This window comes from Peromyscus leucopus, chromosome 1, assembly GCF_004664715.2.
Source record: "Peromyscus leucopus breed LL Stock chromosome 1, UCI_PerLeu_2.1, whole genome shotgun sequence".
Classification (NCBI taxonomy): domain Eukaryota; kingdom Metazoa; phylum Chordata; class Mammalia; order Rodentia; family Cricetidae; genus Peromyscus; species Peromyscus leucopus.
The window spans coordinates 172694888-172718574 of NC_051063.1; the positions used below are offsets into that span (position 1 = coordinate 172694888).

At 53.4% G+C, this 23687-nt stretch overlaps 1 protein-coding gene across 4 annotated transcripts; it reads right to left on the minus strand.

Moving 5' to 3' along the window:
- Positions 1-4069: 4069 nt before the first annotated feature.
- On the minus strand, positions 4070-23596 carry Ppp1r13l (protein phosphatase 1 regulatory subunit 13 like). Of its 4 annotated transcripts, none has more exons than XM_037201722.1 (13): positions 23512-23596; positions 14085-14165; positions 13848-13990; positions 11902-12412; positions 11718-11816; positions 11556-11647; positions 10885-11314; positions 9491-9951; positions 7342-7473; positions 7117-7250; positions 6818-6984; positions 5137-5336; positions 4070-4678 (listed from the first exon to the last, which is right to left on the minus strand). In XM_037201722.1, exons 2-13 carry the CDS (start codon positions 14137-14139, stop codon positions 4640-4642), a joined length of 2463 nt encoding a protein of 820 aa, XP_037057617.1. In that variant the 5' UTR covers positions 14140-14165; positions 23512-23596; the 3' UTR covers positions 4070-4639. The 4 variants fall into 4 exon arrangements, with proteins under 4 accessions (XP_037057617.1, XP_037057611.1, XP_028749643.1 ...); XM_037201716.1 differs by lacking the exon at positions 23512-23596 and adding an exon at positions 22248-22343; XM_028893810.2 differs by lacking the exon at positions 23512-23596 and adding an exon at positions 22248-22327 and having other exon boundaries at positions 14085-14161.
- Between the last annotated feature and the right edge of the window lie 91 nt (positions 23597-23687).

A 23687-nucleotide genomic window follows, 5' to 3' on the forward strand; every position in this document is an offset into this window, starting at 1 on the left:
TCTTTCTTTCTTAGCGCTGGCTGTCCTGGAACTCACTCTGTAGCCCAGGCAGGCCTCAAACTCACAGAGATCCACCTGCCTCTGCCTCCCCAGTGCTGAGATTAAAATGTGCGCTATAATGCCTGGCTAGCTTCTTTTTCTTTCTAATTAATTGTTTTATGTGTAATAGTGTTTGGCTGCATGCATGTTATGTTATGTTTGGTGCCCTTGGAGGTCAGAAGAAGGAATCGGATCCCCTGGTACTAGAGCTTTGGAGGGCTGTGAGCCACTATATGGGTGCTGGAAACCAAATCCAGATCGTCTGTGAGAGCAACAGTACTCTCAACCACTGAGCCATCGCTTCAGCCCCTTTTCTTTTCTTTATTAGCTGCCTGGACATGCGCTGTGCATGTCAGAGAACAACTTACAGGAGTTTTTTTCCTTCCACTGTGCAGATCCTGGGGACTGAACCCAGGGGTTCTGGGCGTGGTGAGTATGTGTACATGCTGAGCCATCCTGTCAGCTCATAGATACCATCTTCTAAATGAGGATTTCTCTAACCTCCTCCAAGTTCCCAAATAAAACACACACACACACACACACACACACACACACACACACACACACACACACACGCCAGTCAGTGAAGAAACTTGCCCCTTGGTTTGAGATTTCACACAGTTTTTTTTTTTTTTTTTTTTTTTTTTTTTGGTTTTTCGAGACAGGGTTTCTCTGTGTAACATTTCACCTTTCCTGGAACTCACTTGGTAGCCCAGGCTGACCTCGAACTCACAGAGATCCGTCTGCCTCTGCCTCCTGAGTGCTGGGAATAAGGCATGCACCACCACTGCCCCGGCTGAGATTTCACACAGTTCTTTCTTTTTTTAAATCTTTTTTTCTTCATTTTATTTATTTATTTATTTATTTATTTTTCTATTATCAGCTTGATACAGTACAAATTCTTATCCTAATAGTGAAATGTTTCATTGAGGCTTGCCCAGTGATTGAGTAAAACCAAAACTTATTATAAGCCACAGTCATCCTAGGGTCCCCCCTGCTATGTAGCCTCCCTGGTTCTGTGGGTTGCAGTCTGATTGTTCTTTGCTTTATATCTAGAATCCACTTATGAGTGAGTACATACCATGTTTGTCTTTCTGAGTCTGGGTTACCTCACTCAGGATGATATTTTCTAGTTCCATCCATTTGCCTGCAAATTTCATGCTGTCATTGTTTTTCTCTGCTGAGTAGTACTCCATTGTGTATATGTACCACATTTTCTTATCCATTCTTCAGTTGACAGGCATCTAGGTTGTTTCCAGGTTCTCACTATTACAAATAGTGCTGCTATGAACATAGCTGAGCATGTATCTTTGTGATATGACTGAGCATTCCTTGGGTATATGCCCAAGAGTGGTATGGCTGGGTCTTGAGGTAGATTGTTTCCCAATTTTCTGAGAATTCGCCATACTGATTTCTACAGTGGTTGTACAAGTTTGCATCCCCACCAACAGTGGAGGAGTGTTCCCCTTGCTCCACATCCTCTCCAACATTGACTGTCATTAGTGTTTTTGATCATAGCCATTCTGACAGGTGTAAGGTGGTATCTCAGAGTTGTTTTGATTTGCATTTCTCTGATGACTAAGGATGTTGAGCATTTCCTTAAATGCCTTTCAGCCATTTGAAATTCTTCTTTTGAGAATTCTCTGTTTAGCTCTTTAGCCCATTTTTTAATTGAATTGTTCAGTATTTTGATGTCTAGTTTCTGGAGTTCTTTATATACTTTGGAGATCAGTCCTCTGTCAGATGTGGGGTTGGTGAAGATCTTTTCCCATTCTGTAGGCTGTCTTTTTGTCTTATTGATCATGTCTTTTGCCCTACAAAAGCTTCTCAGTTGTTGTGCTCAGTGTCTGTGCTGTTGGTGTTATATTTAGGAAGTGGTCTCCGGTGCCAATGCATTCAAGAGTACTTCCTACTTTCTCTTCTATCAAGTTCAGCATAATTGGATTTATGTTGAGGTATTTGATCCACTTGGACTTGAGTTTTGTGCATGGTGACAGATATGGATCTATTTGTAATCTTTTACATATTGACATCCAGTTATGCCAGCACCATTTGTTGAAGATGCTTTCTTTTTTCCATTGTATAGTTTTGACTTCTTTGTCAAAAATCAGGTGTTCATATGTGCGTGGATTAATATCAGTGTCTTCAATTCGATTCCATTGATCCATGTGTCGGTTTTTGTACCAATACCAAGCTGTTTTTATTACTATAGCTCTATAGTAGAGCTTGAGGTCAGGGATGGTGATGCCTCCAGAGGTTGCTTTATTATACAGGATTCTTTTGGCTATCCTGGGTCTTTCATTTTTCCATATGAAGTTGAGTATTGTTCTTTCCAAGTCTGTAAAGAATTGTGTTGGGATTTTGACAGGGCTTGCATTGAATCTGTAGATTGCTTTTGGTAAGATTGCCATTTTTACTATGTTAATCCTATCTATCCATGAGCTTGGGAGATCCTTCCATTTTCTGATATCTTCTTCAATTTCTTTCTTTTTTTTTTTTTTTTTTTTTATTTTTCGAGACAGGGTTTCTCTGTGTAGCTTTGCGCCTTTCCTGGAGCTCACTTGGTAGCCCAGGCTGGCCTCGAACTCACAGAGATCCACCTGCCTCTGCCTCCCGAGTGCTGGGATTAAAGGCGTGCGCCACCAACGCCCGGCTTCAATTTCTTTCTTTAGAGATTTATCAAAAAGGTCTTTCACTTGTTTAGTTAGTGTTATCCCAAGGTATTTTATATTCTTTGTGGCTATTGTAAAGGGTGATGTTTCTCTGACTTCTTTCTCAGCCCTTTTATCATTTGTGTATAGGAGGGCTACTGATTTTTTTTTGAGTTGATCTTGTATCCTGCCACTTTACTGAAGGAGTTTATCAGCTGAAGGAGTTCCCTGGTAGAGTTTTTGGGGTCACTTATGTATACTATCATATCATCTGCAAATAGTGAAAGTTTGACTTCTTCCTTTCCAATTTGTATCCCCTTGATCTCCTTTTGTTATCTTATTGTTCTAGCTAGAACTTCAAGTAGATTTCCCCATATTGAATAAATATGGGGAGAGTAGACAGCCTTGTCTTGTTCCTGATTTTAATGGAATCGCTTTGCGTTTCTCTCCATTTATTTGATGTTGACTGTTGGCTTGCTTGCTGTAAATCACCTTTATTATGTTTAGGAATGTTCCTTGTATTCCTGATCTCTCTAGGACCTTTATCATGAAGGGGTGTTGGATTTTGTCAAAGGCTTTTTCAGCATCTAATGAGATGATCGTGTGGTTTTTTATTTGTTCAGTTTGTTTATATGGTGGATTACATTGACAGATTTTCGTATGTTGAACCATCCTTGCATCCCTGGGATGAAACCTACTTGGTCATGGTTGATAATATTTTTGATGTGTTCTTGGATTCAGTTTGCCAATAGATTTTTTTATTTTTTTTATTTTTCGAGACAGGGTTTCTCTGTGTAGCTTTGCGCCTTTCCTGGAACTCACTTGTTAGCCCAGGCTGGCCTCAAACTCACAAAGATCCACCTGCCTCTGCCTCCCGAGTGCTGGGATTGAAGGCGTGCGCCACCACCGCCCGGCCTTGTCTCAAATCTTTTAAAAAGCTGGACATGAGCAGGAGATGTTTGCACACTCCTTTAATCCCAGCACTCGGGAGGCAGAGCCAGGCGGATCCCTGTGAGTTCGAGGCCAGCCTGGGCTACAGAATGAGTTCCATGAAAGGCGCAAAGCTACTCAGGGAAACCCTGTCTTGAAAAACAAAAAACAAAACCAAACAAAAAGCTGGGTATGGTAGCTTTCATCTTTAGTGCCAACACTTGAAAGGAAGAAGCAGGCTCGAGGCTACCCTGATCTACATAGCAAGACCCGGGCCAGTGAGAGCCATAGTGTGAGACACTGTCTCAAACAACTAAGAGTAAAATAAAAACATTGGACTTACGTGTGACCGACACTCTGTGAGAAGTATCGTGTCTAGGTTTGTCAGGTTGACAAAAACTAGCCAGCACAGGCAGCATTCTTGGCGTCGGACAGAGTCAAAACGATGCTCATTTCTGTGCAAACTACCTTTATTCATAAAGGAAACAGTTGCCCGTGTCGTTATAAACCTTAAGCCACACGGGTGTGAAGGCACTTGGTTGGGGAGGGGGGGCAGACATCCTACTGAGGAGCCATGCACCTCACCCAGGCCCCAAGGCTGCTGGGAGGAATGGGGGCTGCTGGGAGGACTCCGGGAGGAAAGGACTCCGAGAGGAAAGGACTCCGAGAGGAATGACGGGGTGCGTCACCCTCCCGGGCTCAGCTGTAACAATACGCGGCTTGCCTGCTGGCGGCAGGCGGCTGTTTGAACCAGATCTGATTTGGCAAGTGTGTGTATGGGGTCTCCTGCCCACAAAGGTCCTCAGCCCCACCTCACCCCAATGCCTAAGACGGCTTCCTAATCGAAGGTCTGGGGCTGCCCTCCCTGGAGCCTCTGGGGGAACCGAGAACTTCCGGTGCGGGCTGCCCCCCCTGGAGATTCGGGCGCAGGTAAACGCAGCAGCTGACGGATCGGGACGGTCCGGGTGGAAGGCAGGCTGGCTTGCACTTTTCTCCTCGACAACCGTCCTTCATTCCTGCTAGATTTTGCTCCTCTGAGACTTCACCCTAGGGAAGAGCTGAGGGGAGGGGACGGTCAGACCCCAGGAACCCAGCCCTGCTTCTCCCAGCCGCAGGAAGAGAGGCTGCCATCTAACCACCAGCCACACCCCTACAAGGAGCAGGAAGACGTGGGGGAACCCGCACGCGGCTGCCGTCCGCTTTCCTGAGCGAAAGGGAAACCCTTGACCCGTACCACGGCACACCCAATAATGGATTCTTCCATTCTGTGTGTATGTGTGTGTGGAGATGTGACAGAGACAGTGGAGGGGGGGGGAGGCCCATTTGTAGCCTAGGCTGACCTAAAACTTACTATGTAGCCCAGGTTGGCCTTGAACTCTTAGCAATTCCCATGCCTCAGCCTCCAAAGTACTGGGATAACAGGAAAGGTTAGCATCTGGCCTGGCTCCTCTTTCCCCAGAGCAGCCTGGCCAAACCCACTCATAGCGGGCTCCCACCGGGTCCCCTCCGGACTCACCCCAAAGTAGTTGCGTGGCACATAGCCCTCCTGGCCATGCAGCGCCGCCCACCACCAGTCGGTCTCCTCTGGCCCGTCCCTCCGAAGCACCGTGACCGACTCGCCCTCCCGGAAGGACAGCTCGTCCCCAAACTCGGCGCTGTAGTCCCAGAGCGCATACACGACGCCACTGTGCATCAGCCCCATGCTTTGCTCCACGTCTGGAAACATATGAAGAACGCGGCAGTCAGGCCAGGGCCCAGGAACAGAGCCACCCGGAGGACCAGCACGGCCCCTGCTGCAGCCGGGGTGAGCCACGGGGAAAGCTGTCCGCGCCTCTGCCTGTGGGGGGAGTGAGGGGCTCTGACATTAGAGGACTCTTGGTGTGTCAAAACGGGCAAGCTACCTTCACTCAGAGCCAACAGCTGGTGCTGTCTCCTTTTTTTTGGGGGGGGGGTTAAGATTTGCTTATTTATGCATTTTATGTAGATGGGTGGTTTTTGTGTTTGTTTTTGTTTGTTTGTTTGTTTTTTCTGGAACTGGGGACCGAACCCAGGGCCTTGAGCTTGCCAGGCAAGCACTCTACCACTGAGCTAAATCCCCAACCCATAGACGGGTGTTTTGTCTGCATGTACATCTGCACACCAGAAGAGGGCATCAGATGCCACGGAAGGACAGAGAGAGCCGGTTGTGAGCCGCCACGGCAGTGCGGGGAACTGAACTCAATACTCTTAACTGCTGAGTGATCTCTCCAGGCCCTCACCTCCCTCTTTAAAGATAGGCAGTGTCAAATGTAGCCCAGGCTGGCCTCAAAGTAGGCATACAGCCAAGGACCACCCTGAACTTTTGGTCTTTCTGGCTCCACCTCTCAAGCTGCGGTATTACAGGTGTGGCCCACCACAGCCAGTGTGTGCAGTACCGGGGACGTGAACCCAGAACCTCAATCATGCTAGACAAGTACTCTACCAGCTGAGCTACACACACACACACACACACACACACACACACACACACACACACCCTGCTTTTAAATGTATTTACTTTTTATTTTATGTGCGTTGGTATTTTGCCTGCAGGTACGTCTGTACAGGAGTGTCATATGGAGTTGTAGACGGTTGCCATCCACACCCCACTCCCTTTTTTGAGACAGGTTCCTTCTAGAACTCCAGCTGGTCTCCGACTACAATCCTCCAGCCTTAGGAATGGGTCTGCATGCCTGGCCCCCATCCCCACCCCATACAATGTAAAATCCTTCGGCTCCTCGACCCCTAATGCCAACCTCCGACACCATGAGAGAGGATACGCAAGCCTCTGGTGCAATCTATCTTGACCGTCCCCACTCACGCAATTCAGCCTGGTCGCTGGAGACACCTGATGTGAACGCAGTCACATCTACAAGTGTCCCAGCCTCTAAATGACTTCAAAGCAGTCTGGTCAGGGTGCCATACTGCCCTTCCTTAGACCAGGCTAGCCTTCAGCTCACAGAGCTCTACCTGCCTCTGCCTCCCTAGCGCTGGGGTCACAAGTGTGCGGGGCCACGGCAGCGGGATGGTTTATTTGGCATCTTGACGGCTCGCCCCTCAGGTGGAATGCAGGCGAGCTGCGTGCAGCTCCCAAGTCCCCGCCCATCAACGTGCATCTGCCACGAGGGTCGCCCAGCGCCCACCCTCCACCCGCACCTCAGGCACAGCCTCGCTCGCACCTGCCAGGTAGGTGGCGCAGTCCGCGTAGCCCTCTCGGTAAGGGTCGCACTTTTCGATGGCAGTGGCGCCGTCACTGAGCGTGGTGGCAAAGATGGCCGCGCCGTGCTGCACCAGTGCGGTACAGATGGCCGTGTCGTTACATGACGCCGCACAATGCAGGGGTGTCCTGGCGGCAGAAGGGTGAGTGAGAGGGAGGTCCCAGCCCGCTGCGCCACCCTACCGCCACCCTACCGCCAGTGCGCCAGTGCGCGCGCCAAGGCCCCTCCCACCTCCCAGCAGGGACGCCTGGAGGACTCACCAGCCGTGGCTGTCAGGGGAGTTGACGTTGGCGCCCGCAGCGATGAGGAAGTCCACGATGGGGTAGTTGGCGCCGCAGATGGCATTGTGCAGAGCGGTGATGCCCTCCTCGTTGGGCTGGCTCGGGTCATTCATCTGGGAACAGGGAGAGGACGACTCAGCACCGCCCGTCACCTCGGCTCTCCTTATACTATCACCTGGGGTGCGGATGGGGGGGACACCTCACCTCCTTCACGGCCTGCTGCACCACCTCCAGCTCCCCAGTCAGCGCCGCGTCCAACAGCAGCACCAACGGGTTGAGGCGCGCACGCCGGGCCTTGCGCGGGGAGCCCACTTTGCGGAGGACTGAGCGCATCTCCTGCAGGACAGGACGGGGCTTCAGTGAGACTTGCCCACCCACATCTCAGTGGGAAAAACAGACCCAAGGCATACACCGGGTCAGGAGGATTCACACCGGGCAGCGAGGTGTGAGGGTGGGGAGGGCTGGCCATGCCCTTGTACATTGTACATTGTTCCTTTACAACTACCAGGTCACCCTATGACTTTGGAATCTGGAAGCCTGAGAGCTTAGAGCAAGCTAGGAAGGCATGGAGTAGGTGGTCTACTGCAATTACTTCTGCAAGACAGGCGTGGTAGTGCATGTCCATAATCTCAGCACTTGTGTGGTTGAGGCAGGAGGATGGCAGTGAGTTAAAGGACAGCTTAGAGCCAGGTGGTGGCGGCACACACCTTTGATCCCAGCACTCGCCAGCCAGGCAGAGGAAGGAGGTTCTCTGTGAGTTTGAGGCCAGCTTGGTTTACAGAAAGAGTTCCAGGACAGCCAAGGCTGCACAGAGAAACCCTATCTTGAAAAATGAAGAAGAAGAAGAGGAGGAGAAGATCAAGATCTTCAAGGACAACGTGGGCTATATAGTGAAACCTTTTTTTTTTTAAAACAAAACAAAACAAAACAAAGAAACAAAAAAAAAATTCTACAAAACTACTGTGATTGTTAATTTTGATTTACAACACCTCAAATCCCAGCACTCAGGGGGTAGAGGTAGGCAGATCTCTGTGAGTTTAAGGCCAGCCTGGTCTACATAGTAAGTTCCAGGACAGTCCAGGCTACACAGGGAAACCTTGTCTCGTAAAACCAAAAAATAGCCGGGCGGTGGTGGCACACACCTTTAACCCCAGCACTCGGGAGGCAGAGGCAGGCGGATCTCTGTGAGTTCGAGGTCAGCCTGGGCTACAGAGTGAGTTCCAGGAAGGCTCCAAAGCTACACAGAGAAACCTTGTCTCCAAAAAAAAAAAAAAAAAAAAAAAAAAAAAAACATTAAAAAAAAAAAACCTCACCAAAAACAGATTAAAAATAACACATGTAGAATCACCATGGAAAGAAATCTCTGGCTAGGTCTGCAAAGGAGTATCTAGATTGGGTTAATTAAGGTGGGCCCGCCTGGATTGGTGCCACCATTCTATGGGCCAGGGTCCTAGACTGAATAAGGAGAAGAGAGCCAAAACCACCAGCATGTATCTGTCTGTGTCTTGACTGTGGAGACAAGGTAACCAGCTGCCTTCTGTTCCTGCTGCTACCCTTTCCCTGCCACAATGGGCTGTACCCTCAAACTGAGCCAAAAATATCTTTCCTGGACTTGCTATTGCTAATAATATTATACACACAATGACAATAAACAAAACAGCACCAATGAATTCCTGGGTCAGTGTTAACAATGGGAGGGTCACAGTTACATCCCAGGAAGCAGTCAATCCTCACGGCAAACCTATCAGTTGGCCATTGCTATTCTTACCCTCATTTCATAGACACAGAGTGGCTAAGTGCCTGGCCCTAGGATGTACAGCTGAATAAGTGGCATGGGGACAGATGGAAAACTCTGCAGTTGGTGCACACAAACCTTGATGACCAAAGTCTTGGGGACCAGAGACTCTTACTTCATAAGGAAACAGAGCAGATGCCCAGAAAAAGTAGGCACCATAGACTGTCTTGTCTCCAGGTCTCAGATAAAACCATGGTCACACTGAAAACTCACATCAACCACAGGTATAAAATTGAGATTCATGAAAGAATGCTGGGGGTAAGACATAGACAAATGAAGCCAAGGTGCCAGGTCACCCCTCCATCTATCCAGTCTCTCCCTTTTTCCCTGAGCCCAGCCCTATCTATACAAAAGACTATATTTCCCAGGCTCCATTGCAGCAAGGTGGGTGCCATCTTGGGTCATGAAGTCAGGCTAATCTCAATGGATGTGGTGTAGCCAGGGGATAGCGTGGGTGCAACACTAGGTTTCATTTAAACCACTATATGGTGAAGACTTTTTTGTTAAAGTAACTGTATCAGAGATGAGCACACACCGTCCTGTCCTCCAGTGACTTACCATGCTCTGAGGCTGCTCTGGAAGACTGGTCTGGGGTGGGGCTGGGGGTGGGATGGGAGCTGGTGGGGCGGGAGCAGGGGGCCCTGCCCTGGCCTCAGATCCCTCTGTGATTGTGGACAGCTCTGGCTCAGGCCCGCCAGGCCCTGGGCCACCATGCCGATGGAACAGTCTGTTGATGATCAGTTGGTATTGTTTCTTGTGGGTGGGGGGCAGGGCCACAGCAGGACTCTGCTCCATGGAGCCTCTGCGCTTGAGGGGCCGAGGAATCTCTGCCAGCACTCGGGCCACCTCCTCCAGCTCAGGCACCGTCTGTGCCTCGGGCGGCAACGCTGGCTGTAGCCTGGTCGGGCTGAGAGGCCGAGTGACGGTGCCTTCATCTGTGTCCCCGGCCTCCAGCACGGGAGCCAGTAGCCCCTCTAGCTCTGGCTCTGGCTCCAGCTCGGCAGGGGGTTTGAGGAGGCCTGGAAAGAACAAGAGCCCCATCAGAGGAAGAGTAACCAGGAGTTCCCCAAGATCTGTAACTTCCAGGATGTAACCAGCTCCTGCGCGGTGTGACCTCTCTAGACTACACTTTGCCTGGGCTGTACATAATATAATGTTATGGTATCCCCTATTTATTGAGCATCTATATGCCAGATTTATTTATTTATGGTGCTGAGCATTGAACCCAGGGCAGATGATAGACATTCTATGCACTGAACTAACACCTCGGCCCTACATATCCATCACCCTTCTACATTGTGGAGATGAGTGATCATCTCCATTTTACAGAAAGGAATCTGAGGCTCAGAAAGGGAAAGTCACTTGCCCCAAGTCACACAGCTGGAATCTGCACTCCCACAATAAACTTGGTTTTCTAGGATCCTAAGAATTTCACTCCCTAACATCTTATGCAGAAAATTCCAGAGCAGAACCCTGGTGTCCCAGGGTCTCTTCTCTCTGTTTTACATCACCTCCCTCCACAGCGGTGCTTCAGAAGCAGGTGAAAACATTAAACTGGTCTTTATCCACCATCGCAATGTCTGGCACAAACCTACAAGGTAAACACTGCGACGCTTTTTTCACAGGGCAACCTGCACTTACTGTGCACTGGGCCTTATTTTCAAGACTTGATATGGCTTTAGTACCATGTCCCAAAAGATAGGGCTTCCTCAGGATTCAGCTTTCACACTCAGGGCACACAAGGTTCAGAGAGGTTATTAAAGTGCGTGCCCCGAGCTTCCCAGCATGGGACTTGGCTCAACCACCATGTAACCCTGGCTCCTGTGTGCATTCCAGGTTTATCTGGCCCGGCTCTCTGCAGGGACAGTGTCTGGACTCAGGCTTGGCTGCCCTGGCTGCCCAGCTGCTCTGGTCCCCATCATTTGTGCTGGGGACCCCTTCAGCTGACTCACCTTCATTCACGGGAGGCCAAGTCTGTTGAGGTGCCGGAGTCTGAGGCTGGGCCTGGGACTGGGGGGGCACCTGAGGCTGGGGCTGGGGGGGTGGCTGAGGTGGTGGCTGGGGAGGCAGCTTAGGTGGGGGTGCTCGGGAGAAGATGGGGGATCCCGGGAGCACGGCCCTGCTGGCTCCATGTTCCCAGAAAGCATTCTGGAGCTTAAAGATCATGCTGAGGGGGATGGGACGCTGGCGCAGTGTGTTGCGGGGCTGGGGGCTGGAGGGGGGCATGGGGATGCGGCTGACGGGCTGCCAGCTGCGGGGCAAAGTGCCTGAGGGCCCTGCCGAGCCCATAGAGCGGCGGTAACTGCCGATGTCAGAACGCCTGTCGGTGGCCAGAGGGGACACCTTGTAATTGCGTGGCAATGTGGCGCTGGTGATGTTGTCCTGCGGCGGGGGAGAGAGAAAGGGGAGAGGAAGGAACTTAGGTTCGGGGCAAGGGGGTGAGGGAAAGGCAAGAACGTGTCTGTGATGGCCCACACCAGTGGTCCCAACAGGAGAGGCTGGGGCAGGAGGACTGCCTTGACTGTAAGACCAGTGTGGACTATAGAACACACGCACGCACGCACGCACGCACGCACGCACGGACCCTCCACCTTCACATCTGTGCTGCCCACCTGCCCCTCACCTTGCCACTGCCCCCCAGCCCATCCAGGCTGCTCTCTCTCCAGGGTAAGAGCTGCAGGCCCGGAGAGGCAGGCCGCGTGAAGACATCCAGCCCTGCAAAACACACATCGTTAGGATGGACCCCAGACCCCTCCTCCAGGTCACCCCATACTCTGTCACTCACGTTCATAGCTCGCTGTCTGTGACGGCTTTTTCTCATAAGCTACGTCTAAGTCAGACTCGTTCCAGGCTTTCGGGGGCCTCCGGCGCAGCGTCAGGTCGTCTGGGGGGACGGGGGGGGGGCGTGAGTGAGGGTGTAAGCATAGACTAGACCCGGCCAACCTCCCTGAGAGCGGGTCCCTGTGCACCTTGTGCGCGGAGCGGCGGGGCGAAGGCGCTGCCACCCGCGCCCAGCAGGGGGCTCCCGAACGCAGCCGGTGCGTCATAGCCTGCCGCGGGTGGCCGTGGGGAAGGTCCCCGTTCTGGGAAGAAGGCTTGGGGCCCCTCGGCTAGAGGGCTGCCCCGGGGGGACCCTGAGCGGCCCAGGTAGTCGAAGGGCGTCGGAGGGCCCGGCTGGCGCAGTGAGCCAGTCACCGGCCGCGGGGACGGCGCCCGGCCATGGGGACTGCCCGCCCCGTCAAAGGCGCGGGGTCTGGGCGATGGCGCGCGCTCCAGGCTGCTGTAGGCATCGGGCTGCAGGTAGATGGGGGTGCGCGGGGAGGACGGCCGGCCCTTGGGGGACAGAGGGCTGTAGGGGTGCAGGGACGGGGCACTCTCCGAGCGTCCAAAACGGGCCTCTGTGCCATCGGTGGATGTCTTCTGGGGGGACCCTCTGCTACCAAAATGCTCCGGGATGGGGCTGGTGCTGTACCGGGACATCTGTGGGGAAGTCGGGCATGGAAGAGTCAGAGGGGACAACAGGGGGTCAGTGGGGGAGATCAGCGTAGGTGATGCAAAGTCAATGCAGAGACTCAGATTGGGCCTGCTGACTTCGAGCACGAGGTACGGAGTGTGGGCAAGCCTGGGCACGAGGGGGGTCTAGCTTGTTACTGGCTTTCTTCTATGACTTAAGAAAAGGCCTTTTGCTTCATGTGAGTTTTCACTTTTTTTTTCCCCCACATTAATCCCAGCACTTGGGAAGCAGAGGCAGTGGATCTCTGAGTTTGAGGCTAGCCTGGTCTACAGCATGAGTTCCAGGACAGTCTGGATTGTACACAGAAACCGTGTCTCTGCCTGCCTGCCTGCGTGTCGGGGGTTGGGTTGGGTTGGGGAGTGGGCAGGCTCACACCGTTAATTCCAGCATTTGCAGGTGGATCTCTGTGAGTTCCACGCTAGCTAGGGCTACATACTGAGACTCTGTCTTTTTTTTCTTTTTTTTTTTTTTTTTTTTTTTTTTTTTTTTTTTGGTTTTTCTGAGACAGGGTTTCTCTGTATAGCTTTCTGCCTTTCCTGGAACTCACTCTGTAGTCCAGGCTGGACTTGAACTCACAGAGATCCGCCCGCCTCTGCCTCCCGAGTGCTGGAATTAAAGGCGTGTGCCACCACTGCCCTGGCGAGACTCTGTCTTAAAAAATAATAAATAATGCTGGGCGGTGGTGGCGCACGCTTTTAATCCCAGCACTGAGAGGCAGAGCCAGGCGAATCTCTGTGAGTTCAAGGCCAGCCTAGGCTACAGAGTGAGACCCAGGACAGGCACCAAAACTACACAGAGAAACCCTGTCTTGAAAAAAAACCAAAACCAGCCAGGCGGTGGTGGCGCACGCCTTTAATCCCAGCACTCGGGAGGCAGAGCCAGGCGGATCTCTATGAGTTCGAGGCCAGCCTGGGCTACCAAGTGAGTTCCAGGAAAGGCACAAAGCTACACAGAGAAACCCTGTCTTGAAAAAAAACCAAAACCAAACAAACAAATTATTTTTGAGACAGGTTCTCTCACGAAACTCAGGCTAGCCTGGAGGTCTCCATGTAGCTGAGGGTGGCGGTGAATTCCTTATCTTCCTGCCTCGGCCTCTCCAGTATAACAGGTGTGTGCCGCAAGCCTTGATTTTATACGGTATGGGAGACAGACCCAGACCTTCATTCATGCTAGGCAAACATTTTACCAATTTAGCCAGCCTCCTTGAACTCACTACCAAGTAGAGAGGCTGGCACTGAATTGATCCTTCTGCCTTAGTTTCCCTAGTGCAGGGATTACCAGCCTGCTCTCCACGCCTCTCTTCTAGATGGCCTTGCATACCTCACAACCTGCACACCCTTACAAACTCAAGCCTTCCCTGGGGCATGGAGAGCAGCTGGCTTTGGGGGTCACCAAGCTCACCCTAGGGGGAACTCCAGCCTGTGGGCCAGGAGGCGCTGGCGAGTCTGACCACAGGGACTCTAACTGCTTGGTCAGTTCGTCCACTTTGGCGGCCGCGGTGTCCAGCTCCATCTGTTTCAGATCCATGTGCTTCATGGCCAGCGCTGGGTGGGTGGGAGCGGAGGTCAGGACCGCGCCCCCTCCGCCCCGCCCCGCCCCTTGCCGGGCCCCGCCCATCTGCCCCTGCCCCCAGCTCACACTGGAAGTTCAGATCCAGAAGATCCCTCGCATTCTGGAATGCTTCGCTGTCCATGGTGCCGGCCGGAGCAGGGTGCCTGCCTGGATGGAGAACTTGCTCAGACCCTTCAGGCCTCGCCCCTCCAGGCCCCACCCTCAGGGAAGCCGGGACTCTCAACAGCCATGAAGTCTCCAAAATACCAATTCCTTCAAAACTCTGTCCACGTCCATAAGCTACATTGAAGTCCGAAGCCATTCTAGAAAAGTTTGGGATAGCCAGGCAGTGGTGGTGCACGCCTTTAATCCCAGCACTGGAAAGGCAGAAGCAGGCGGATCTCTGTGAGTTCGAGGCTAGCCTGGTCCACAGAGTGAGTTCCAGGACAGCCAGAACTGTTTCACAGAGAAACCCTATCTTGAAAAACAAAAAACCAAACCAAAACAAAAAGTTTGGGACAAAGACTCTTTCCATCGCCTATCATGTGATATTGAACTGAGGCTGAAATAACTGTTACTTTAATGAATGTTTACTAGGAATCAGGAGATACCACCAGATGTTTTGTTGTTGATTTTTGTTTTGTTTTGTTTATTGCTGTAATGAGGATTAAAGAAGGTGCCACATACATGCTAGGCAGGGGCTCTACCACTGAGCCACACCCCCAGCCCCTCACTGGGGGATTCTAGACAGGGGCTTCACCACTGAGCCACACCCCCAGCCCCTCACCGGGGGATTCTAGGCAGGGGCTCTACCATTGAGTCACACCCCAGCCCCTCACCGGGGGATTCTAGGCAGGGGCTCTACCACTGAGCCACACCCCCAGCCCCTCACTGGGGGATTCTAGGCAGGGGCTCTACCACTCAGCCACACCCCAGCCCCTCACTGGGGGATTCTAGAAAGGGGCTCTACCACTGAGCCACACCCCTAGCCCCTCACTGGGGGATTCTAGGCAGGGGCTCCACCACTGAGCCACACCCCCAGCCATCATTTTACTTTTCATGTTGACACAGGGTCTTTTTAAGTATTCAGGGTGGCCTGGGAAACTTTATGTAGCCTAAAACTACATAGGCTTCAAACTCACAATCTTTAGCTTGCCTTGGCTTCTGGGACTTTTGGACTACAGGCCTGTACCTGCACAATAAGTTTGTTGTTGTTTGGTTTTTGTTTTGTTCATTTTTAGATTATTTATTTTATGTGTAGGAGTGTCTACTCTACATGTCTGCATGCTTGGAGTCCACAGTGATCAGAAGTGGGTGTCAGATCCCCTAGAAATATAGTCACAAATAGTTGTGAACCACCACATGGGTGCTGGGAACTGAACCTGGGTCCTCTGCAATAGCAACAAGTGCTCTTAACTTCTGAGCCATCTCCCCAACCTGTTTTTGCTGTTGTTGTTTGGAACAGGATCTCATGTAGCCCAGGCTGGTCTAAAGCCTGTATTTAATTTAGGTTGATCTCAAACTTCTGATCCTCCTGCCTCTACACCTTGAGTGATGAGATTATAGGCCTGGAGCACCAAGTGGATTGTGTGGTACTGGGAATGGACCCAGGGCTTCATGCACATTACGTATGCACGTGACCAACTGAGCCACATCCATAGCTCCCGCTCCACCTCTAAACAATAGTCATGAGGCAGGCATGTGTCATTCACCTGTAATGTTAGCTCTCAGGAGGCAGTTGTAAAGGATTTCTAGCTCCAGACCAGCCTGGGCTACAGAATGCATTCAGTCTAGCCTGGGCTACAGAGTGAGTCCTGCCTTAAAAAAAAAAAAAAAAAAAACAAAAACCCCTCAACCAATTGTGGTAGCGCATGCTAGTAGGAAAGCTACACAAGTGAGAAGCTAACCTGGGTTAAAGGCTTTGGGAGAGCTGGCTCAGTTGGTGCAGGCCTTTCTGTGTAAGCATGAAGAACTGAGGTCAGCCCTCAGCACCCCGGTAAAACTCTGAGAGAGCAGGTGCATGCTGGGAGTGCAGGTGCATGCTGGGAGTGCCAGCTACAGGAAGCAGAGACAAGCAGTGGCTGCTTAGCTACTCTTGCCAAATCTATTCAGAAAGAGACCCTGTCTCAAAAACTAAGGTGGGGGATGGAGAGATGGGTCAGAGGTCAAGAGGTTGGATTCCCAGAACCCACATGGCAGCTCACAACCATCTGTAACTCCAGTTCCAGAGGATCCAACACCTTCTTCTGGCCTCCATGGGCATCAGGCACACACATGGTGCACAGACATGCATGCATGCAAAACACTCATACACATAAAACAAAAGAAATAAATCTAGAAAAACAACCACACATAAGGCGGAGGGTATGTGATATTGACCCCGGGCTTCCATGTGCAAGGACACACCAACACAGATACATAGCAACATACTCCACACACAGAAACACTATACACTACCACATCACACACAGAGACACCCCCCCCCCACAGGAGCACACATACATACTCCATACACAGCAGCATACACACAAAAAGCCTTCTTGCTAAGAAGCAAGAAAATACAACTCAGACAGCTTGGCGCCAAGGCCACGTCTGTGGTGCACCCCTTCATCCCAGCACTTGGGAGGTGCAGGGATCATGAGTTAAGACTCAGCCTTGGCTACTCGGCAAGTTGGAGGTTAGCCTAGAAGATACAAGACCCTGGCTCAGCAAAAAGCAAAAAGAAGAAATAAAAGGTAAGAAAAGAAAGAAACCTGGGGTAGGATTGCTCAGCAGCTCTGGGCACTTCCTACGGTTTCAAGGAGCCTGAGTTCAGTTCCCAGCACTCATGTGGAGCGGCCCACAGCTGCCTGGAACTCCAGCGCCAAGGAATCCAACAACCTCTCCAGCCTCAGAGGGCACCTGCACTCATGTGCACATACCAACAGACATACACATACTTAAAAATGAAATAAATCAGCCGGGCAGTGGTAGCGCGTGCCTTTAATTCCAGCACTGGGGAGGCAGAGGCAGGCGCATCTCTGAGTTGGAGGCCAGCCTGAGTTACAGAGTGAGATCCAGGATAGCCAGGGGCGGGAACATCACTGCCACTGTCTACAAGATCCCCTGTTCACACTGGTCCATTGTTAAGAGAGGGACAGGGGGCTGGCCAGGGCCAGAGAGGCAGCTGTGGTCACCAGCCAGCAGGAGGAAGCTAGGCCGCTGGGAACCGGTTACACCAGCCATCTTTATCCCCATGACAGCCGCCACGCCCGCCAGCCCTGTCACCTTTCAGCTTTGGCGGTAAAGGTGTAGGCCGTGGGGCCAGCTGGGACATGTTGACACCGGCCTCTGCCTGGGAAGCCACGAGGAACAGAACCTGTTGGGGCTGGTGGCTCATCTGAGCATGCGTGACCTTGAGTTCTCTCCACTCCTTGGGCCAGAGACTCCCTGACTCCTGAGATCCTCACAGGCAGGAGGACTTAAACTAAGTATTCCGAAAGGCCCTTCTGATCTCAAAGAGGGCTCCATTCTGAAACTTGATGTTGTATTTGGTCTCACTGTGTAGCCCAGACTGTCCAGGAACCTTACTAATGGTTCCTCCTGCCTCTCTGTGGCTGGAGCTGCAGAGAGCATCACCCCACCCGGTAAGAACTCTGAGATGGGGAAGCTCTACAAAGATGGACCTGAAAGCTTAAGTGTCTACTGAGAGAAATTTCTGAACTGGAAATGGGGATCTAGCTCAGTGGTAGAGCCCCTGCCTAGAATTCCCCAGTGAGGGACTGGGGGTGTGGCTCAGTGGTAGAGCCTCTGCCTAGAATTCCCCAGTGAGGGGCTGGGGTGTGGCTCAGTGGCAGAGCCCCTGCCTAGAATCCCTCAGTTGGGGGCTGGGGTGTGGCTCAGTGGTGGAGCCCCTGCCTAGAATCCCCCAGTGAGGGTCTGGGGGTGTGGCTCAGTGGTAGAGCCCCTGCCTAGAATCCCCCAGTGAGGGACTGGAGGTGTGGCTCAGTGGTAGAGCCCCTGCCTAGAATCCCCCAGTGAGGGGCTGGGGTGTGGCTCAGTGGTGGAGCCCCTGCCTAGAATCCCCCAGTGAGGGGCTGGGGGTGTGGCTCAGTGGTAGAGCCCCTGCCTAGAATCCCCCAGTGAGGGGCTGGGGTGTGGCTCAGTGGTAGAGCCCCTGCCTAGAATCCCCCAGTGAGGGACTGGAGGTGTGGCTCAGTGGTAGAGCCCCTGCCTAGAATCCCCCAGTGAGGGGCTGGGGTGTGGCTCAATAGTGGAGCTCTGACTATCATTGGTGAGGCCCCAAGTTCAATCCCTAGTAGAAAAATTAGGATCCACGCCAAGATTCTATCTCTTGAACATTCTAGAATTGATTTGTTTTGCCCACAATTTCTAGTTTTCCTGCTGTGCAGTCTGTCTGTCTGTCCCAGAATTGCACTCTCCTGGAATCCACCACAAGCCAGAAACCAGAGATGGAGAGGTGAACTCTGGAAGGCCCCGAGAAGAGTTCCTCAGTTGCTTAACTTGTAAAACAAAGATAAATGGGTTACCTCACTGGACCAGTGCAGAGATCTATCTAGACAGGAGGCTCGAGAGGAATCAAGCCTCGGGAAGTAGACAGACAGTACAGTCAGGCCTGGCCGCACACACCTGTAATCCCAGCTTACTTAGGAGGCTGAGGAAGAGCTCAAGGTCTGTCTGGGCAGCAGAGTACATTGAAGGGGCCAGCCTGGGCAACCCTATCTCAAAATCAAAGTTTAAATAAAGGGCTGGGCATGGTGGCACACGCCTGTAACACCAGCTTTCAAAGGCAGAGGTCTGAAGATAGCCAGGCTTGTTTACATCTCATGGTCAGGCCAACCAGAGCGGAAAAGACCTGGTCTCCAGGCTGGAGCGATGGCTCCGCCCTTGAGAGTATGGAGGACCAGAGTTCCAGTTCCCAGCAGCACATACCAGCTCCAGCTGCGGCCTCGACCTCTGTAGGCACCGGCACTCATGTGTGCACAGAGGGCCGAGACATGGCTCAGCAGGCACGTGCCTGTTCTTCCAGAGGACAGGAGGAATTCAGTTCCCAGTATCCGAGAGGAAGAGGATCTTTTGGCAAATGCACCATTATCAACTGTAAGACCCTCATTTCTGGTTCTGAGGGCAAAGCTGTTCCCAGCGCGGTTGTGGGTGGCAGGAACACTTCGACCGCCAGAGGGCGCGCGTCCCCCGCGGGCCCAAGGGCTGAGCTCAGGCTCGGGGAATGCAAGGCGGGCCCGGGCAGGTGCACAGCTCCCCGGGGCCAGGGAGCGGGGCGAGCCAGGGGAAGCAGAGCCTCTGTTCCCAGGCTCCTGTCCCTGCCCTCCACCCTCAGGTCTTCTTCCTTGGGCTCCTCTCCAATTCTAGCTTCCCCTTCAACAGGCTCCCATCTCTGCTCCACCCTTAGGTCTCAAGACCTTGCCCGGCCTCCTCTGCACCCCAGCCAGGCTCTCAGAGTTGAAGGATCTCATTGGGCTTCCTGAAGGAGTCAGTGGGATCCAGGTCACGGATCGGGATGGGTTGGGAACACCCAAAGTGTAATCCTCCACTCTAGCCGGGTCAGACTTGATGTTTGCCTCTGTGGAATGGGCTAGGGACTTCCCCTAGCTAAGCCTCGGCCTTGAGCTAGTTATTGTGACATCTTCTTTCCCCCTCGGTTTCCTCATGTGTACTCTGTGCGTGCGTGTGTGCGCGCGCGTGCGTGTGCGTGTGTGTGTGTGTGTGTGTGTGTGTGTGTGTGTGTGTGTTTGGGGGGATTAATGCCTTCACCCAGAGGAGGTGTGAGCGTCGGAGGACCTAAATTATACAGTGTTTACAACAGTGCAATTTAAGGACCGAATGTCTCGCATCCTGTACTGTTATTCTACCAGCCTTCCTCCATGGTTCTCTAGGGTAACACAGATGAGCACTCAGGACACTGAGGCAGGAGGATCTCTAGTTCAAGGCCACCCAGGGCTACATAAGCGACACTGTCTCCAACAAACAAGAGCTGAACTTCAGCTCCCAGCGAGAGAGTGGCTTATGTAGCTCGCACATGACTTGGGTTCAGTCTCTGAGGCCAGGGGGATCAATCGCACACAGGCAGGCTCAGAGGCAGGGACAAAAACCCAGGCGCCGTAGATTCTTCCAGAGACTCTTCTGTGAGGGCTCTTGGTTGGTTGGTTTGTTTACATAGCCCTGGCTTGTCTGGATCTATGTAGACCAGGCTGACCTGGAATTCAGAGATCTGCCTTTCCCTGCCTCCCTAGTGCTAGGATTAAAAGTACCACCACGCCCCACAGTGGTTCTCGTTTTGTTTGTTTGTTTTTTTGTTTCTCAGTGTACTCTGAGCTGTCCTGGAACTCACTCTGTAGACCAAGCTGGCCTCGAACCCAGAGATATGCCTGCCGCTGCCTCCCTAGTGCTGGGATTGAAAGGCGTGTGTGCCACCCCGACCCGGCATCCATGGTATACTTAAACTTCCAATCCTCCTGCCTCCACCTCCCAGTGCTGGAAATCCTGGCGTGTAACATGACAATCTGGTTTATTCAGTTCTGGGGACCGAACCCCGGGGATTCCTGCATGCTGGAGGAGCGGTCTACCCTCCGAGCCCACATGCCAACAACCCCTTCTTTCTGCGATTCTAAGAGCCCTGGCTCTGTTGCCAGTGGTCCCAACTGCCTGAGTTTTGGACCACAGAACCCTAAACTTCCCACCGGCAACAGTGATTCCCCCAGGAATGCAGGGCTCCGGCAGGGTGAGAACCCTGGAAGATTCCAGACAGAAACTGGCAAGATCCCAGGGTGTGGGTGGTGTGTGTTTGCCAGCCTCAGTTTCCCCAATGCTAGGGAGGAGTCAACAACTGCTCTGAAGGAGGAACTCGGTGTTCCTGCCTTTGGGAGCTTGCCAAATGCTTCTGTGGACGGGGAGATCCATCCCGACCTGAACCCGGCAGGACTGTGCTGGCAGCTGGGACTATTATTAATTTCATTTCAGGCTGTCAGCGGGTGTCCTTCCAGGCATTAACTCTCCCTCTTCAGATCCTTGTCCCCCCACTGGGCTTCTAAACACACACACACACACACACACACACACACACACACCACGTAAGGGCCCAGAGGTGGAGAGACAGAGGGAATCGCCTGCCTGCTCCTGCCCTCTCCCAGGCTCAAGGACAGACAGACACCTCCAGAATTAGCCTCCATCCCTCCCTTATCTCCCACAATACCTCAGGTCAGACAGATGGAAGTGAGGTGACATTTCTCACCTCTGGGTCAGAGGGAGGAACCCCACCCCGGGAGGAAGAAGGCCAATTAGAAGAATCTGGTGGGAGTGAAGGAATTCTTTCCACAGACAGCTGTCAAGGAGGGAAGGAGATCGCAAACTCAGCTGCCTGTATGGCCCACCAGCCTCGGTTTACCCCTTTCGTTCTGTGTAAATGCAGCAGTACGCGGTCACACAAGCCTCCCGGATCCAGCCCCGCGCCGCGGTCCTGTTATTCTAGCCTGGGCTCTACAATGACCTCAGCAAACCCCAGTTATTTCCCACCCCAGTGGGGCAACAAGAGGTCCGACCCCCGTCTCCGCTAGGGGGCGCCTTGGGTCGGATGTGCCTGCTCTGGTTAGGCAGGTCTGACGCCCCGGTTAATGACATGTTGGGGATTCGCTCAGCGGCACAGAAGAGCTGCCCCGGTTTCTCATCCCCTGCCCCCACCCCAAAACCAGAAAGTAGGGTGTAGCGCCGGGACACAGCCTCAGAGGGACCCACGTCCCGTCCCGTCCCCCACCCCCACCCCCCGCTCCGTGCTCGTCCCACCCTTTCCAAAAACCAGAATCCACTACCCCACTACCAGTGGCACTATTTGACGCAAAGACCTAGTGGCTCGGTGCTGAAGGCAGCTGGAGGGCGCCCGGGCGCCCAACCCTCCTAGAACGTCCTAACCTCCCACATCTACCCAAAAGTCAGAGACCCGAGACCCCCGACATCCCCCCGACACACTTCCAAGAGTCCCCCAATTAAAGTATTCAAGAATTCCAGCTCCAGTGGCTCCCCAGGACTAAAGGCTCCGAGTACTCCTACGATCTCAGGAGTCCGAGACCCCATCCATATGCCCGGTGAAGCCGGCACCCCAGATGCCTCTTTCCAGGGACCCAGGCGTGAGCGCCCCACATTTTGCCCCGGGACTTAAGGTCCGAAGTCCCACCAAGTGCTCCCAGGGACGCGGTGTCAGGTTCTAGGGTGGCAGACCCCAGGTGGGGTGGAACTCACGCGTCCGGGGCAGATCCTGGCACCGGGGGGCTTTTCCTCGGGCTCCGGCTCCGGCTCCAGCGGCGGGGAGCGGAGGACGGGGCGGGGCAGTCGCCGGGGAACAGGTTAGACGACGTGACTCTGACTGGAGGGGGGCGTGTCCCGCAGGGGAGGGAGAGCTGCGGTCGCCTCGAGCACCCTGGGATTTGTAGTCCCGGAGGGGCGGGGCGCAGCCTGGGACATTCCCTTTTGGAGTCAGGCGCGATCCATTTCACAGACAGCAAGAGCGAGGACCAGAAGATCGAGGGCGCCCTGGCGGGGAAATGCACAGGAGTCCAGACCCCCACTTCACTGCGGGTGCAGGGGAAGAACTCCTGAGCCCTTCCCCACTCTCCAGGCTCCGTTTCCCAGGCGGGGAGAAAGTCACACGACCCAATACTATGGCGAGAAAAGGACCCGAGCCCCGGCTTACCTGTCTACATAAAATAAAAATAAAAGTAAGGGGCCTTTAATCTTAGCACTCGGGAGGTCAGAGGCAGGGGCATCTCTGCGCGTTAGAGGCCACCTTGGGCTACACAGGAAGACCATGTCTCAAAAACAAAACAAAACAGCACAAAAACCCGCGTTGGCGCTTTACTGGCGTGCCTAGCAACAGGCTGGACTACAACCCCCAGCAGCAACCCCGAGCCAAGTCCCCCTCCGGCCACCTCGGGTCCTCTGGGAACTGGAGTCTTGGAGCCCTCAAAGGGCGAGCCCCAGAGAGTCCAGCCCACGCGCGGGGAGGACACACAGCCTGGGGATCCCGGGCCGAAGGAACCCTCCCCTGTCTCCTTGGCCCCCTCTGCGTTCCCGAAAGCCGCAGGAGAAGGGGGAGCATCCCAGTTCTGGGGGAGTCTCCGAAATCTCCGCAGAGGGGGCGGGACGCGACGCTGACACACCGGCCAGGAATGCAGTCGGGTCACCCTGTCTCGCCGCCGTCCCGCGGCTCCACCCGCCGCCCCACGCGCTGCAGGACTGCTGGGAAGGGGCGTGGGCGCGTCCCCCAAACCCCGCGTCCACGTGCAGCTGTTTACTTGGGCCGCGGGGCGAGGAGGGGTCGGCCAGCTGCACCTCTGCCTCCCCCGGAGCGGTGGGGATCACTTCCCGCTCAGGACACTAAGTCCACACCCTCGGGTCTCACGCGACCCACTAACCCCCCACTCCGTCTGGAGCCGAGCTCCGGGCTCTGGGGTCCGAGACTCCTCCCCCGACCCCGGGGACTCCTCCCCCTCGGTTTCCCGCTTACCCCAGACACTCCAGAAACTCCGCCTCCCGTCGGTACTTTAAATGCTCCGATGGCCCGCACTCCTCTATTTTCTCGTCCACTCAAGCCTTCCGCTCTCGCCGTGTCGGGGACGTCCCCGAACACACTCTCGCTTTGAAAGCACAAGCCTGCCAACCGGAATTCTCACCTGGCTCCCA

What these genes read in the sequence shown, in the direction of transcription:
- Ppp1r13l (XM_037201722.1), bottom strand. Translation starts at nt 14,139, where the DNA reads ATGGACAGCGAAGCATTCCAGAATGCGAGGGATCTTCTGGATCTGAAC. An exon ending in CCCGCCGCTCCGCGCACAAG is followed by an intron (nt 11,817 to 11,901) that starts GTGCACAGGGAC and finishes CCGTCCCCCCAG; the next exon opens with ACGACCTGACGCTGCGCCGG. An exon ending in TGCAGCAGGCCGTGAAGGAG is followed by an intron (nt 7,251 to 7,341) that starts GTGAGGTGTCCC and finishes CCCTGTTCCCAG; the next exon opens with ATGAATGACCCGAGCCAGCC.